Below are 18,038 nucleotides of genomic sequence, written 5' to 3'. Positions count from 1 at the left end.
AAATTGTCAGTAGTAAAGCAACCAGAAGTCAAGAAATATGCAGCATAACATTAGGTCAAAATTAGGAACTTGAAATTCAAGTACGATGTCTGTACTTACAAATATCAGAATTGTGCTGGCAATAGTTTTCCTTGTGTCACTCATCAGAAGTGAAAAACTGGACTTTGAAGAAGCAGGATAAAAAGAGTATTGATGCTTTTGAACTTTGGTGTTGAAAAAGATTCCTGAATAGCCAAGAAAACAAAAAAATTGATCATCAAACAATTCAATCCAATGCTCTTACTTGAGATATGAATGACCAGACTCAGATTATCCTACTTCAGTCATATTATGCAAAGACCTAGGTTTGAAGGAGTCTATAGTGCTGGAAAAAGTGCTAGGAAAGAGAAGACAATTATGGACAACACCAAAATAGATGGACACAATTAAAGCAGCAGTTGGGTATACCACTGGAAGGCCCATAGAACCAAGTTGGGAGCAGTTCCTGCTAGGAAAAAAAAATCCTCTCTATGTGGTTTCTAAGAGTTGACACCAGTGTGATGGCACATAATCAAAAAAAAATGTGACACTGGACTTAAAGAGTTCACATGTTGCACTAAGCTAATAATAAATAACTTTTTCAACTGAGGGCCACATCATTGTTGGTGGTGATAGTGCGGATTCAGAGCAGAGTTATGCTCTAATGTTAGCAGAAGGAGTAGGACTGAAATTTGTGCCATTTTTTTCCCCTCTTATTTGGGAAGATTGGTTGATTCCAGATGTTTCAACTTATCTATTTTAGATCTTAACTAATGTGACCGAAAAAGGGAAATAAATACACCATCAAAAATAGTCTTGGGTTTATTTTATAGTTGTGCAGGGTTCTGATGTTAGCAAAAATAGCCTGCAGACCTAACAAAACAAAGTAAAATTTCCTTGGGCTTTCCTTCTGTATAGACTCAATACATTCTGGGCAGGTTTGTCTGCTCCATTTTACAGGAGGCTAAATCAGCAATGAAATTGCCCCTTAAAATTTCATGTTAAATTTTTCACAAGTTATTTCCAAACCATTTAAAATGTCACAGCTCAATCTTACCTCCAGTTAAATATCAACAAATGTTTTAATAACACGTTGTCACTATATAAGTAGCATATAACTAATCCAATAAAAAATTCATTCAAGGACTGTCCCGGGCATCAGTCTTACATCATCCTCTCTAAGCTTAGCCCAGAGGCCCTATATACTTCATTTGTCCCAGACCTCTTCACATTTCAGAGCTCCTTAAAGACCTGAATGTTCCCTCAGGCCCTATACAGTATCAGGGAGACCTGAAGGAAATTTGCTACAACTGTTATATAAACAAAAAGGACTGAACCTTTCCTTAATTCTAGAAAACAACATAGTATTTTTAAAAGGTGCAGGCAGACTCCTGCCTGATTCAATATAGGCATGGGATTTGAATGCTGGGTGAGCCCGTGAATGTGCAGATTTCATTAGATTGTCCTAGCACGATATTGTCCTATTACTGTGTTTATATTTATATTATTGTTAATTTTATGTCTTGTTTTTTAATCTTGTGTTTGCCACTCAAAGTAGCAATGGCAAAATTGGCAGCTCTATAAATTAAGAAATTCAGAAACTCAGAAACTCAATGAACAAAGTGAGAATCCCCAAACTAAACAAGAAGACTACACCAAAATTAAACACACACAACTTCTAAAAAAATGACCCCATATATGAACAAAAATAAGAAAACTGATACACCCAAATTGAGCACAATAGGGAACAAACAGCTTCTGAAAAAAATGATCCTATATATGAACCTAAAGAGGAAGACCAATGGAAACATGTCACTTTTAGAAGAAAGCCGCAACCAAGAGCAAAGCCCCTACTATTTACCCTAGCCCACTCCAGTGAAGCCCCTCTGGAACTGAACAATTGCTTACATAGCCTCCACCTGGAAGAAAATATGCAGAGACCTATAAAAGAGTAGTCATCAATAGTTTCTAAAAAAAGAAATACAACCCAACATTCCTGTGACAGGAAGAAAAGTATCTCAGACTTTCATAGAAAAAAAAGACAAATATTAGTGATAGGAGATTCAGTTCTTTGGGGAACAGAAACTATATTCTGCAGACCGAATAGTCAATCTAGGGAGGTATGTAGTCTTCCTGGAGCAAAAATCAAAGTTGTAACCAAGAACTGTACTAAAATAATCAACCCCACATATTATATAACCCTTTCTCCTCCTACACATAGGGACCAATGACATAACAATGAATCTAAAAATAATAACAAGAGATTATGAACAGTTAGGGAAGAAAGTTAAAGAATTAGGAGCTCAAGTGGTGTTTTCATCTATACTTCCAACAAAAGGCCAACATCTAATGAGGGAGCAAAGAATTTAAGAAACGAACCACTGGCTTAAAAACTGGTGTCGTCCAGAGAACTTCAGTTTCCTAAACCATGGTCTGCATTACCTACATGAAGGGCTACTGGAAAGAGATGAAGTGAACCTCACAAGAACTGAAAAGAATATATTTGGAAAACGACTGGTTCATCTTATCAGAAGGGCTTTAAACTGAAATTGAGGCGGAGGAGGGTCAATCTTCAAGACCTTTAGAACCTAATTCCAAGCAAAAACCACTAGATAACCTATCATATAAGGAGATAGGTAGTAAAGAGAAAGAAGAAGAAAAGGAAAAACACAATGAAGTAGAGAGTGATGGAAAGGATGTAAAACCCAGATAAAAAGTAGGAGATATAAGAAATATACCCAAGACCTATAAAGGACTCAGATGCCTATACACAAATGCTCAAAGTTTAGGGAACAAAGAGGATGAACTTGAACTGCTAGTACATGAAGGTAAATATGATATAGTTGCCATTACTGAAACCTGGTGGGATGAAATTCATGACTGGAATGTACTGATGGAAGGATACAAACTATTCAAAAGAAAGAGACCTAAGAAAAGAGGAGGTGGAGTTGCATTATATATAAAAGATCACTACAACTCTACAGAAATCCACAAAACCAAGGATGAAAACTTCATAGAATCCATATGGGTCAATATAAAAGGAAAAAAGAATGACATTGCTATAGGCATATACTACAGGCCACCCATCCAAGCTGAAAAAATACATGAACTTTTTGCTAAACAATTAACAAATGTATGTAGCAAATATTCCACAGTAGTAATGGGAGACTTTAACTACCCTGATATCAACTGGGAGACAAACTCTGCAGCAAGTGGGAGATCAAACAGATTCTTAACCAACCTAGCTGAGAACTTTGTCATCCAAAAGGCAGAGGAGGGAACTAGAGGAAAAGCTATACTGGACCTAATTCTTACTAATAGAGAAGTGATAGCAGGAGTTGAAGTTTCCAGAACTTTGGGTGAAAGTGACCATGTTGTATTGAAATGCAATATAATGCAAATACAAGCAATAGAACGTAATCTACACAAACTTCAAAAGAGCTAATTTTAACAAACTCAGAGAGAACCTAAAAAAAATTCCATGGATGACAATCCTAAAGGGGAAAACAACTCAAGAAGCATGGGAAACTCTGAAAAATATGATCATAACAGCCCAGTCCAACACAATACCATTGAAAAAGAAAAAAGAAGAAATCCAAGAAGAAACCAGCATGGTTGCAAAAGATTTTTTCTGATAAATTGAAAGACAAAAAGGACAAGTACAAACAATGGAAAGAAGGACACATAACTAAAGCAGAGTATCAGCAGATAGCCAGAATCTGCAAAGATGAAGTCAGGAAAGCAAAGGCTCAAAATGAACAAAGACTTACAATAAAAGTCAAAATATATATTTTTTAAAAAATTATTACAACAAGTCAAGGAAACAGTAGGTCAACTTAAGAGAGAAGATGGTAAAGAAGAAATAGGCAGCAGAGAGAAAGCAGAACTGTTTAACTCATTTTCAAAAAATGGGGGGGAGAGAATCAGCCTAACTTGAATACCTGGGAAGATTCTGGAAAAGATAATAAAAAACAGATTTGCGAACATCTAGAAACAGATAAAGTTATAACTAAAAGCCAGCATCTCTTTGTTAAAAACAGATCATGCCAAACCGATCTTATTTCATTCTTTGACAAAGTGATTAACTTAAAAGACAAGCGAAATGCTGTTTACATAGTATACTTAGACTTCAGTAAGGCATTCGACAAAGTAGATCACAACCTACTTTTTGGTAAACTAGAAAAATGTGGGATAGGCAACATCACCATCAAATGGATTTGTAACTGGCTGACAAACCATACTCAAGGAGTCTTCTATAATGGTACTCCATCTTCATGAAGGGAAGTAAGCAGAACCACAAGGTTCTGTCTTAGGCCTAGTACTTTTCAGTATCTTCATAAAAGGCTGAGATGAGGGAATAGAAGGGGAACTCATCAAATTTGCAGATGACACTAAACTGGCAGGAATAGCCAATATCCCAGAAGACAAGCTCAGATCCCAAACAGATCTTGGCAGACTTGAACAATGGTCCCTATCCAACAAAATGAAATTTAATGTGGAGAAAAGCATGGTTTTACTCTTGGCTCAAAACAGTAACTGTGAGAGGGACCTTGGAGTCCTAGTGGACAATCACGTAAATATGAGCCATCAGTGTACGGTAGCAGCCAAAAAAGCTAATACAATCTTTGGTTGTAAAATCATGTGAAGTATTAATATTGCTTTATAAAGCGTTAGTAAGGCCACACCTGGAATACTGCATCCAGTTTTGGTCACCATGATGTAAAAAAGATTTTGAGATTTTGGAAAATATGCAAAGAAGAGCAACTAAGATGATTAAAGGCCTGGAGACAAAAACATATGAAGAACGAGTGCAGCATTTGGATTTGACTAGTTTAGAGCAAAGAAGTCTCGAGGGACATGATAGCAGTATTCCAGTATTTGATAGGTAGCCGCAAAGAGGAGGGGGTTAACTTATTTTTCAATGCCCCAGAGGGCAGGACAAGAACCAATGAATGGAAACTAGTCAGGGAGGGAAGCAACCTGGAATTAAGCAGAAACTTCTTAACAGTGAGGACAATTAACAAGTGGAATGACTTGCCTTCAGAACTTGTGGAGGTTTTTAAGAAGAGACTGGACTGACATATAATCTGAAATGGTATAGGGTCTCCTGCTTGAGCAGGGGGCTGGTCTAGAAGACCTTTAAGATCTCTCCCAACTCTATTCTGATTGAAGAAGCAAGCAAGCCAATAAATTTCAGAGAGGTTATTCCTTTCCCTGTAGTTCCCAAGATTTCACCACTCTATCTTTTTCTGTAGCTGGTTTTAGGGGTGCATAAGGACAGGAATACTCTTTGAGCTTTCTCTATTAACTTTTTTAAAGAATCCAAGCCAAAGTTAATATCCCTCCCTATTAACACATATAAACACATGCATGCCCACAACAGTCTTCTATTCAATTCTGCAAAAGCAGTCTTCTGCATCAAATGAATTTTATTCAATAGATACCTTTTGTGGTCTTGAAAGATGTAATTTAACATTTTAACATTAATAAAGAGCCTTCTGTATGTGAAAAGTCCAGGAGCATTAGAAGTCAAGGTAAAGAATATTGACATTGATAACCATCCCACATTCCATAGATGGCAGAAGTTTCAGAAAAATATTTGTGGTATAAGAAGAGAGAACATACTGTCCCAGGTGGAATGCCTTATAAATGCAAATTTCTTTCCATCATTTCTTAAATATCTCCCTTCATCCATGAGAAGGGTTTTTTTTTTTTAAGAAAAGATTCTACACCAAAAATTGGATTCTTTCTTCTCATAAATAAATAAATAAATAACTGGTTTATACCTCTCCCGGAGATCGAGGATTGCGTTATTGAACAGATATGCCCGGGATTCGCATCTTTGCAGTTATCAAGGATAAGTAAGTAAGTAAGTAAGTAAGTAAGTAAGTAAGTAAGTAAATAAGTAAGTAAGTAAATATCAATTTGTGTTGCCTAAGCACATATGAGATCCACTTTGCTATAGTGATTAAGACATCAGAATAGAAACTGGGAAACTGTTGAGTTCTAGACCCACCTTAGGCACAAAGCCAGCTGGGTGACCCTGGGCCAGTCACTCTCTTTCAGCCCTAGGAAGAGGCAATGGCACCATTTCTGAAAAACCTTGCGAAGAAAACTGCAGAGACTAGTCTGTGCAGCTGCTAGGAGTCAAAAATTGATTCAAAGGCACAAAAAATAAAAATGATATCAATCACAAAGTAGAAGCAACCCTGCTTTTCAGTAGCCTTCTGATTACTACATACCTAAAACAGCCTTTCTCAAACAGATGCTATTTAGATATTTTGAACTGCAATTCCCAGCTGGAATCAGTATTCTGGTAGGGGAACTGCCCACTCATCTTGACACAGGCAACAGTCTATAGAAGGTTGCTATGCTACGTAATGGAAAAGTCCTGGCATATTCCATAACAGCTAGTTATTATTGATTCAAGAAAGCAATGTCTAGGTTACCAAGTTATAAACCAGAAAGTTACACACAAGGCTGTGATTGTGGGACACGTTTGCTTCCCTCCTTTTTCCAAAACAAACTCTCCCACAGACTCTTTGAAAATGCTAGACTTAAGGAAACAAATATCTGTATTACGCCTGCATTTTCTTCCAAAGATACAGCTCTGAGTCAACACTGTACCACCATCAAAATAATGTAATAGCTGTTTTTAAATGTTAAGGGAGAATTCAGTTATAGATCTTACATGATAGAAGTGATTTGGTCTTTAGGAGGGTTATATGCCTAAAAAAGTGTTTATTTATTACAATAAAAGAGGAAGAATAAAAGAGGTTTAAAAGATTAGTCAAGATAGCGACCACAACAGCACAAAGATGCAGAGCTTTGATCACACAGGTAGTCACAATTATATGTTTCTACAACCCCATCGTCCCACAAGTATAGTTCCTGCATAGTTATTAATCTTAATATCAGACTTTTATATTGATTATATTCATACATATTTGCATTTTGATGCCCTTTCAGATTTATGTCAGTTTGCTGATAATAAAGAAATCAGTATTCAATCATTTCAATTGTACAGTGTGCACAGTTTCCTTTTTATATGGTTTGTGCAGTTTTGTCAGGCAGCTGGAAACCTTACGTGCTTTTTCTTTCTCCCTGGTCTACTTAACTACAGAGATCAACATGGAAACTTTAATTAATTATAATATAATCAAAACTTCTTCTCTTTATATAATGAAAGGAAGAGTCAAGATGTGCTAATTAGCTTTTCTTTCCATAGCTGACAAATGTAGCAAGGAGCCTGAATGCAGGCAGGCTCTTTGCAAATCAAGTTCTAAAGGATGCAGAAAAAAATACAATTATAGCAAACTTCTCACAACACTTGCCCTCTAGTACATGAGGGATAGAGGTAAGGTGGCCTCTAAAAGACTTGCATATTAACATAAAACACTTGCATACCTGTTAATCACAAGTGTAAAATAATTGAATAAGAGCAATGGTTATTGTGAATGGTGAGTAAATGATCAGCCAATGTTCAAGTAACATAAAATAAGAAAATATAAAGACTAACCATAACACAGTTCAGAATTTTCTTCTGTTTCTTACAGAATCTATCTCTGTATTTACTGATACATTTCTGCATTAATATATATACTATTAATATTTTGGATCTGTTATTTAACAATGACAAAATAGCTTTCTCCCAATTAGTAAAATGAAAACCTAACTATAAGCTGACACTGAATTCAGTTCTGATTCTCAGAAAAGCACCTGGATTTGAAACTCTTTTATTTAACTCTAGTTAGTTATTAGCTCATAGTTGGAAAGTTCTTGAAAGTCAATCCTGATATATTTATTTCCCTTTTAAATAGGTATGAGGGAAAAGTCCAGTGTGACTCAGTTCTATTTGCCCTGCCTGTTCCACATGAAGATAGTCAAACAAATCAAAGAATTGAAGCATTCAAAATACAGTTTTAGTTCCAACTTTCTATAACATTATTGGTCACCACAATGGTTTCCACACATGTTAAGCCATGCTGAATTGGGTTGAATTGGATTAGGTTAGGCTTCATGCAGTCTGTGTATCTAGACATTGTGGCTTGTATCCCAGGGTTTGCAGTGTGTGAACAGGCCATAGTAGATTATTCAACAAAGTTAAAATGATTATTTTGTGTGATGTACAAATCCACCTTCTTACATTTGTTAATAATGGCAGCTTTGATGCTAAGGTCTCCTTTATCTTAATTACCAATATGACCTAGTATGTGTCTTGTTTCTGCAAATAAGATGAAATTATTTTTAGGCTTACCCAACAATTAAAAATTTTCTACCAAGTTCTATCTTGTATTAGATTAATATAAAACTTTGGCATGTCTCAAGGTGAATGAAATTAGCACAAATGTTATCTGGAACACTTTGAATTACACAAGAATTGACAAAAATAGATTTCCAAATGTCTAGATCAGAAGATTCTTTTAACACTCTGCCTACTTGGTTTGTGAATCCAAAAATAGATAACTAGCGACTTGAGGCTATTTTAGTTCCTAATGAACTTTTATAAGAGTGTTTGGTGATGTTTTTCAAATTAATTATTCATAGCTTTCATAACTATTTGGAGTTTAGTTTATATTGACCTATGATCCACCATTTCCTATTCATTGCTAATTTTAATTTAATATCCTGCATACATAATGCTTGACAAAGTTTCTATCTTTTCCTAATGCACTGTTTATTTTCAATAATCCCTACAGATTTATTTCTCTTCTTGATTAAATGCAAATAAAACTGCAAGATAATACCACCCAGCTTAGGAAGAAGCACACTGCAAAGACATTTTTCTCATGGGCTTTACTAGGTTTTATGAGCTATTTCCAAATGAAATAGCCTTGTCACATTGAGCCAGAAAATGGAGGGAGCTATGTACTGAATTAAATAACTGATTATTTTATTCAATTAGTCATTATAAATTAATCCTCAGTTAAAACCCATCTGTGTTACTCTGTAATGTCCAAATTGTTCACTCTCCCTTCAGTATAATATCATAAAACAAATCTGGATGATGCAGAAAATATTTGTGTTCATTTCTCATCAGGATAGTTCCCTATGCAGTTGAAGTGGGATGGAAATGAAATTGGAAACGGAGATGATCATCTGGTGTGGTCCAGGAGAAACCTGTGGTACTCCAGATTTACACCTTCCAGCATCTTTCACTTTTGGCTAAACTGGCTAATGATGCTGGTCATTCAGGAACGTCCACTAAGCACATATTTACATTCCTGATATAATTTGTTACTATGAGCAGCTCTCCTTGGGTGATCTTACTGATGTCCCCACCCTTAACCCTTGGTTTTAGGCCTATCAGCCCTCCAGTCTATTCTTGGCTTCTGGCTTATGTTTGTAACTCAAATATATCCTTCATTTAGCCCATGGCAGAGTCTCAAGAGTGTTGTAACAAGCAGTAATAAGAATCTCATTATTATTGTGGTTTGTTTAAGATATTTTGCTATCTTAAGTTTCAGAATAACAGAATTGGAATGGACCTTGGAGGTCTTCTAGTCCAACCCCCTGCTCAGGCAGGAAATCCTATACCATTTCAGACAAATTGTTGTCCAATCTCTTCTTAAAATCCTCCAATGTTGGAGCATTCACAACTTTGAAAGTTGAAGTACAAGAAGACATTTTTTTATTTGTTTATTTGCAGTATAAGTTTTGAAGGCCATTCAAGCTCAGAATTGCTTTAGGTTGTATGTATTTAAAAATAGAAAATTAAAAAGGAAAATCCTATTCTGAATAAACATACTCATTCAGACAAAACATAGCACCAAGAGTATTCTACAAACACCCTACTCCAAAGCCTGGAAGAACAGCCCAATTTTTAAATATTTGTTTTTAAAGGAACATCATCAGGATGGGGAAACATCATTCTCTTCAAGAATTCTACTTCAATATCAGTAACATTAGTGGCTTCCAACTTACCTTAGGTCAGCAGACTAATTTAGGAGACATAGACTGAGCTTCAAGGACACATGGTGTGTCTTCCAACAATGATGTAATTCAGGAAACTAGCCCTGATTACCCACTTTGCCTAATGATGTGGCTATTCTTTAACACTACATGCAGGCCTTTCTAAGACAAAGAAATAAATAATGGAGTAAGATTTATCTGTATCATAAATTGAGTTCTTGATTGAGTCAGCAGATCATTCATCCATATAGTCAGTATGCTAATGGGTCACTGATTTCTGGGCTCTATACAAGCCCTGTTATTTAAGTTCCTCTTAAATAAGAAGGATTATATAAATAGCCAGAATGGAATTGGAATTTACTCTAAGCCACTTGCATTATCCTTAAATCACTAGTGCAAACTCACAACTATGTGGTGTTTTGCACTGACATTTATCCTCCATGTATTAATCATTGGTTCTAAAGATTATAATAGTTCAAAGTTCTCACTGGCTCCAGATTCCTGTATTTTTGTTTTGTTGAGATTTTTTTGTTGTTTCATCATTTTGCAATTACTGCTTAATGAAATATGCAATTACTGTAATGTTACTTTCCTGGAAACTAGCAACATCTGGGTACATATTAATACATATACACCCATTTTATCAATAAACATGCTGTGTATAATTTAATGCAGAGGGGAGCAATTTGCTTGTGGACAAGAGGGACTTTCAAAAGCACAGAGGTTGTGGGGGTAATGCAAGATGATAACACAAGATGGTGGCAATTTGGGGTGTTTATTATGGATAGGAAAGTAATTGTATTTCAAAATCCAACAACTTTTCAGGCACTGTTGCATAAATTTGTTGTGATAGCATGAGTATAAAAATATAAAAATATTTTAATATGTCTAAAATCTTGTGATCTCACAAAATTCCATGAGCTTTCAGTGATCATCCAAGCATCATGAAATTTAACAAAACTTAGTATTGTATTATTTCAGCCTTTTTATTTTAATTAATATTTTAATTTATTATTGGGATTTTGGAGGGTACCATTTAGGGCCATTGTATGCCAACTTCTACAGCAGTTATGACAAATAATTTGGGAAGCTGTATGCACTACCAAATTTCAACTACCAAATTTTAGCAATGTAGCAGGTTTTAGGGGGTTGGAATAAAGTTTTGTGCATTTTGTTGAGACAAAGTAATCCAGTGCCAGGATATACTGTATATCTGGCAAATTAGAGAAATAACTAAAGAACTAATTACTAAAACTGTGTTCCTGAGGTCAAAAAATATTTCAGTAGTATAAGACTACTAACTTTTTAAGCTCTAAGTTCTGAAATATTTTGCAAATTAGAGTATTGTTTCATATTTAGATCTCAATTGGTGATTGTGCTAAGAGTCTTAGTGGATTTTTATCTGACAGCAACCTGTTTAACCTCATGTTTTCATTTTTTATATACATTTTCTTCCCACACATTAAAAAAAGCAAAGCGTTTAGCTATGTACCAGGAAGCTGATTCAGAAGATGAAGAAACCTCACCTAAAGTGGGGACATTGTCTCAGCGGGATAGTATTAGTAGTCACCAGAGCATCAAAGTCACCTTCAGAAACCAGAGTGTAAAATCTCATAGACGAACAGGAAGCAGAGCAGAAGCCAAAAGAGCAAGTATTCTTTCAAAGCATACAGCTTTCAGTAGCCCAATGGTAAGTAAAGATGGAAAAGTGATATTTTATTCTAATTGTTCCCTTAGTACCATCATTTTAATCTAATTGTACCCAATCTAACTATGTTTTACTAAACCTGTACATCATGACTTGCCAGGCCAGAGGACCCATGAAACATGTTAGCAGTCAACCAAACCAACCTTCTGACTTTGTTATCTTTGTAGGAATGCAGAAGCTGAGCAAATTTAGTTCCTAGCTAGTTGCAATGCAACTGGGAGTTTATATTCTATATTGTAGGTACAAGGTATGATGGGGAAGACAAGCCAACAATAAAAGAAGCAACTTGTAGTTAACTCATGGACCACACAGCTACTTCTTCCTAGGTTGAGTTTACATGGGAGTTCCAGTTGCCCTTGATAAACTGGTAGTATCGATTCATTTTCTCTTATGGAATCAGCAGGACCTCTAGAACTCAATTTAATAAAGGATGTGCTGTAACCTTATATAGACCTTTATGTGAAACAAGAAGAAATTAACATGATTTATTGTTTTGATGATTAGACAAAATAGATTATAGAAAAAAGAGTTATATTGTAACTATACAGTAATACCGGTAGATAAATTTATAATTGTACTATAATGGCTGTAAAGAGGATCAGAAGCTACTTCTGTCTTTTTTCTATTTTCCTTTTCATTTCTTGCACTTTTCTCTTTAATTTGTTTGTCTTATTTATATTAGTATTAGACTTCTATCTTTTAAAAAAATCTTTAATAAAATTATAGAAAAAGGATAACCTATAATTATTAGTTTGTTTTGTGTTTTTATGTCAAATCAATTTATTTCAATCAAATATCATACTCTTAGAATTAATCTATTCCATCCAGATTCTGTTTCAAGACCTTTAATAAAGAATTCACCATTTTATGTCTGTGACAATCTGAACTGAACAACTTTCTTTGTAATTTTAAGCCATTGATCCTAGCTAGTCCTGTTCTCTGGACAATAGAGAATAACTGATCTTCTTATGTGTGACAAACCATCAGATATTTGAAGACAGCTATCATATCCTTTTAGTGATCTTTTTTGTATGTTATACATTCTCAGATTCTTTAACCATTCACTGAAGTGCACAATTTATTTTTTAAAACTTTTTTTAGTTTTTCCTAATCTGTCATCTTTGATGTTGCAAGCTGCCCAGAATCGCCTTGGAGTGAGATGGGCGGCAAACAAATTTAATTAATAAATAAATTCATGCACACACATACACACCCACACACCACTAGCAATATGATAAGAGGCCCAACAGGGAAAGTTTAGTTTATAAATAGTTTTATAACAAGTTGCATGCCTACAGTCAATTGCACTGAAACAAACTTCCAGTGAATAAATATTACTGTTTGTTTCATAGAACTGAAAACATAAGTAGTGGTTTTTTACATTGCTTAAAAGTGATTCCCTATCCATATAAAATTTTACTCTTTAATGGACAACCAAAAAAAAAAAAAAACCCTTACTTGTTAAGACCAGAGTTGGATCACAACATCCTCTGAATAAGAGAGAAACGATTTGCTCAAAGACAAATGGGATTATTGAAGTTAGAGCCCATTTGCAAAACAAGCACATTCTAGAGATTTGGGAAGGTATAGCAGACGACCAGCAATTTGCAAACTGTTCATTCTGCAATTTTTTTTTATTCCAGGAAAAAGATATCACACCTGATCCTAATTTGCTACAGAAAGTAAAAGAATGTGCAAAGTACCTGAGAAATCCCGATCAACCATTATCCCAACTGTCCCCTGAACTTTCAGACATCTTTGATTTTTTCATAGCTTTGACAATCTGCAATACAGTGGTGGTTACATCTCCAAATCAACCACGACAAAAGGTAAGTTAGACCTGCTGTTGAACTGATTATTATGAGAAGTCCTTGGTGCTCTCCGAGCTTGGTTGTTTTCATTATCCAAACTTATTAACATCATCAGTGCTAGTAAGGAATGGAATTTGATCTCAGTTTATATTATAGTGGTTTGCCCTATCAGTTTTGGTGAGGGTGTTGGTTAGAGGTTCTTTGGTTGAGTTGTTTACAGTTGGTTTGTTTGGTAGTTATTTGGTGGAGGTATTGTTTACTTGATTGTTGGTCTGATGTTAATCTTGGAGTTAATCTATGCTGATCTAGATGCTGATTGTTGATGGAGAGATGCTTTTGTCTTTTTGGCTGGTTGATTGTCTGTTCTGCATAGTCTGTAGATATTGTTCATGTCTATGTGTCAATTGATGGCTAATTTGTCAGAGTGCCAGGCTTCAAGAAATTCCCTAATGTTTTTGGACTTGGTTTGGTCTAGGATGGTCACAATTTCCCAACTGAAACTTTGGTTAAGTCTGTCCATATGTTAAATAATTAAAGAGTTTTCCTCATGTCTTCTGACTGCTAGTTCATGTTCATGGATGCATTCTGCCAGTCTTCTGCCTGTTTGTCCAATGTAGTGATTGTTGCAGTCATTATACTGTATGTTGTGTAGATGATTCCTGTTTTTTTTTTTTATTATTTTGGGGCTGCTGGGTCTTTTAGTTTACTTAGGATGTTTTGAAGGGCTTTAGTTGGCTTGAATCTCTAAGACTACCCATACCAACACTGACAGAGCAAGCCACTAGAATATAAACTGAGAGCAAACCTCATTCCTTACTAGCACTGATGACGTTACTTAGTTTGGGTAATGAAATGTCTTCAAGAAAACATCCAAGCTCAGAGAACACCAAGAACCCGTCATTTCAATCCTGAGCTACAAATATTCTCATTTATTGGAACTGATTATATATGCAGCATGATCCTATATCCTAAATTAGGAGCAAGTCTTTACTAAATTAGGAGCAAGTCTTTTAAAGAAGAGACTGGACAGCCATTTGTCTGAAATGGTATAGGGTTTCCTGTCTGAGTAGGGGGTTGGACTAGATAACCTCCAAGGTCGCTTCCAACTTTACTACTATTATTATTATCGATCATCGCACAGTCAGCCAGATATTCAGACTGGATTTGACATTTTGTCAAATCCTATCGAGTCCTTACCCAGGACCTGGGATAGGCAGATGTGGATGTTTGATGGTATTACAGATATCGTCGCAGGATGGAAGCAGTTCCTAATAAGGCCGGCCGCCTTTTGCAATTGACTAACAGCGAATTTGTCAATGCCAATGGTGTTCAAGTGGTGCTCCAGTTGTTTTGGGATTGCACCCAAGGCGCCTATCACTATTGGTACTACCCTTGCTTGCTTTTGCCACAGTCTTTCTATTTCTATTTGTAGGTCTTTGTATTTTGTTATCTTCTCCAGTTCTTTCTCTTCTATTCGGCTATCTCCAGGCACTGCCACATCCACTATCCAGACTTTTTTGTCTTTCTTATCGACAATTGTTAAGTCTGGGGTGTTATGTTGCAGGTGCTTGTCTGTTTGAATTCTGAAGTCCCAGAGCAGTTTAATTTTATCATTTTCTATGACTTTCTCTATTTTATGATCCCACCAGTTTTTGCTTACAGGCAAATGATATTTTTTGCAGATCTTCCAATGCACCATTGTTGCTACTTTGTCATGCCGCTGCTTGTAGTCAGCCTGTGCAATCTTCTTGCAACAGCTTACCAGTGGTCCACTGTTTCTTCAGCTTCTTTGCATAGGCGGCACTTACTGTCTGTTGCTGTCTTCTCAATTTTGACTTTATATGCATTTGTCCTTAAGGCTTGGTCTTGTGCAGCCAGAATTAGTCCCTCGGTCTCTTTCTTCAATTTTCCTGCTCTTAGCCATTGCCAGGTTTTATTATTATCTGCTTTCCCAGCTATTTTTTTCATGTATTGGCCATGTAGTGCTTTGTCTTCCCATGCCTCTATTCTGTTCTTCATTTGGTCTTTCTTGTAGGCCAGTTTGGTCTCTCCAGTAGTTAGTAAGCCTTCCTGATATACTAATTTCAGTGCATCTTCATCATTGTTCTTCAGATATTCTTCCAAAGCCATTTTTTCTTCTTCAACCATCTGATGTACTTGTAGCATTCCACGCCCACCTATTTGCCTTGGTAGATAAAGTCTATCAATGTCACTGCGTGGATGAAGGGCATGATTCATTGTCATTATTTTTCTGGTCTGCCTATCCATTGCTTTTAGTTCTGCTTGAGTCCAGTCCACTATTCCAGCTGTGTACCTAATGACTGGGATTGCCCAGGTGTTGATTGCCTTTATGGTATTTCCTCCATTGAGTTTGGATTTTAAGATCTTCTTCACTCTCTTGATGTATTCACCTCTAATCTTTTCTTGACTTCAGTGTGCTTGATGTTGTCAGCTTGAAGGATACCCAAGTATTTGTAGTACTCTTCCTCATCCAGACTCTTAATGTTATTTTCGTGGGGCATCTTGATTCCTTCAGTTTTCATTATTTTTCCTTGTTTGATAGTAAGTGTGGCACATTTGTCCAAGCCAAACTCCATTACAATATCTTGGCTATATATACGGACAGTGTTGAGCAGCGATTCTATTTCAGATGATGTTTTTCCATACAGCTTCAGATCATCCATATAAAGGAGGTGGGATAGTCTGGCAGATGTTTTTGATGTTTGATAGCCATGTCCTGAGTTATTTAGTATTATTGACAGAGGAAACTGTGCAATAACAAATAGTAATGGTGATAATGAATCTCCTTGAAATATTCCTCTCTTGATATTAACCTCTCCCAGTCTCTCACCATTGATCTGCAACTGTGTCTTCCATTGTGCCATCGATCTTTGCACAAATTTTCTGATGTTTCTACTGACTCCTGTTATTTCTAGGCACTTGATTATCCAGTCATGTGGCAGAGAGTCAAATGCCTTTTGGTAGTCAATCCATGCCACATTCAGGTTGGTCTTCCTTTTCTTGCAGTTTTCCAAGATCATTTTGTCTATTAGGAGTTGATCTTTTGTTCCTCTGCTATTGGGGCGGTTTCCTTTCTGCTATTATTATTATTATTATTATTATTATTATTATTATTATTATTATTATTATTATTATTATTTGGACTTATTCCTAAATAATTGTAAAGCTAGACTCTGCGTATGCTTTCCAGATATTTTTATAATGGCCTATTGTTTCCATGGAACTTCTTTGAAGTGCATGCAGAAAAGATTGTTCACCTCATTAAATCTGATCGCAACAACTTAAGTTAGAATTATATGAATTAAAAGCATGTCAGAAATCATTCAATTCAGTCTATCAACCTTCACCCAACAGGCAGGACTGGAGCCAATTAGACAAGTTCACAAGAAGTTCTGATAATTGATCACTATTGAAGAAAAGTAAATAAGCCATATTAAAAATATTCCAGTAAATGCTGTGTTTCAAGAGCAAGTCTGATACATAGAAAAAAAAATTATTTTTATCATTACTTTTTTCTCTTTCCTGCCCTATATAACAAACTGCCTGGCCCGCCTATTTTTTTTTGCACAGGAGAACTAGGTTTTTTTTGTGACTTTTTTTCAAGAGTATTTGCTATTCTGTTTTTCTCTGTGGGAGAATTTTCACATGGCATGCTGTGAATGCAGAAAATCTAAAACTACCACCATCTTGATAGTTTTATTATTAAATATATTTAATTAATTAATTGATGTATATTTCACCCCTCTCACTGATAAGACAATTATGAGTGGCTTGCAAGCCATAAAGATAATCATACAACCTCTAATTAAGATCCTCAGTCAACCCGAAGGAATACCTATCTCCAGAGAAAGTTTGTTCCACTTTCAAGCAGCTTGCATTCTTAGACTGAATGTTAGGGAAACTCTTCTGAATATATTTTTTTACATTTTTAAACACATAGATTCAATTCCTAAGTGCTGGAACAATAGAAAAGAAATTATCTACATTGGTTCTTTGAAGAGAGCTTCCATATTGCCTCAGCTCCTTCATTCTTCCTTTTAGAATTCTGTTTCCTAGCATCAATCATATTAATTACCCTCTTCTGAATACATTTCATTTTGTTGATATTCTTTTTAGGTTGTAATGCTCAAAACTAGAGACATTTGGAGCAAACGTTTTTCCAGGCCACATAAAGAAAATTTTATATAGATAGGAGAGGGATATATTATATTTGCAATTGGTTTTATTATGAATGTAAAACTACAGTCCGTGAAGGGCTCAAAACAAATCCAAAACAAATAGAGCAAGGAAAGATACAAAAAGACTGATGTGGGGAGCAATTAATCTTTCTATTATAATCACAACAGAATGATAAATTTCCTATTGTTCCTCTATCCCATATACATCCTGATAAAAGCTCTTGCTTCTTTATTATTTTGTGTTTGTTTTATTAATCTTTTGCAAGAAGAAAGTTGTTAGAAATGTAAGTATATATTTGGACCCAAGAACATGAATTCCAAAGGACATATTAGGGAAAGAATAACCAATTACAGAGTTTTTTTAAAAAACAAATTTTATTGGTTTTTTAA

The 18,038-nt window shown here is 35.5% G+C and overlaps 1 protein-coding gene across 1 annotated transcript in view; it reads left to right on the top strand.

Annotated features, from left to right (window-relative positions):
* ATP10A (ATPase phospholipid transporting 10A (putative)) overlaps positions 1-18,038 on the top strand; it is a 51,608-nt gene that overhangs the window by 12,924 nt on the left and 20,646 nt on the right. Inside the window, exons 6-7 of the mRNA XM_039356185.1 lie at positions 11,403-11,620; positions 13,282-13,467. Coding sequence (XP_039212119.1) covers positions 11,403-11,620; positions 13,282-13,467 — 404 coding nt within the window. The remainder of the gene's footprint in view (positions 1-11,402; positions 11,621-13,281; positions 13,468-18,038) is intronic.

This window comes from Crotalus tigris, unplaced genomic scaffold, assembly GCF_016545835.1.
Source record: "Crotalus tigris isolate CLP2741 ecotype Arizona unplaced genomic scaffold, ASM1654583v1 scf7180000018791.76657, whole genome shotgun sequence".
Classification (NCBI taxonomy): Eukaryota; Metazoa; Chordata; class Lepidosauria; order Squamata; family Viperidae; genus Crotalus; species Crotalus tigris.
The sequence above is the reverse complement of the archived record's forward strand: the minus strand, read 5'-3'. Positions and strand labels throughout refer to the sequence as shown.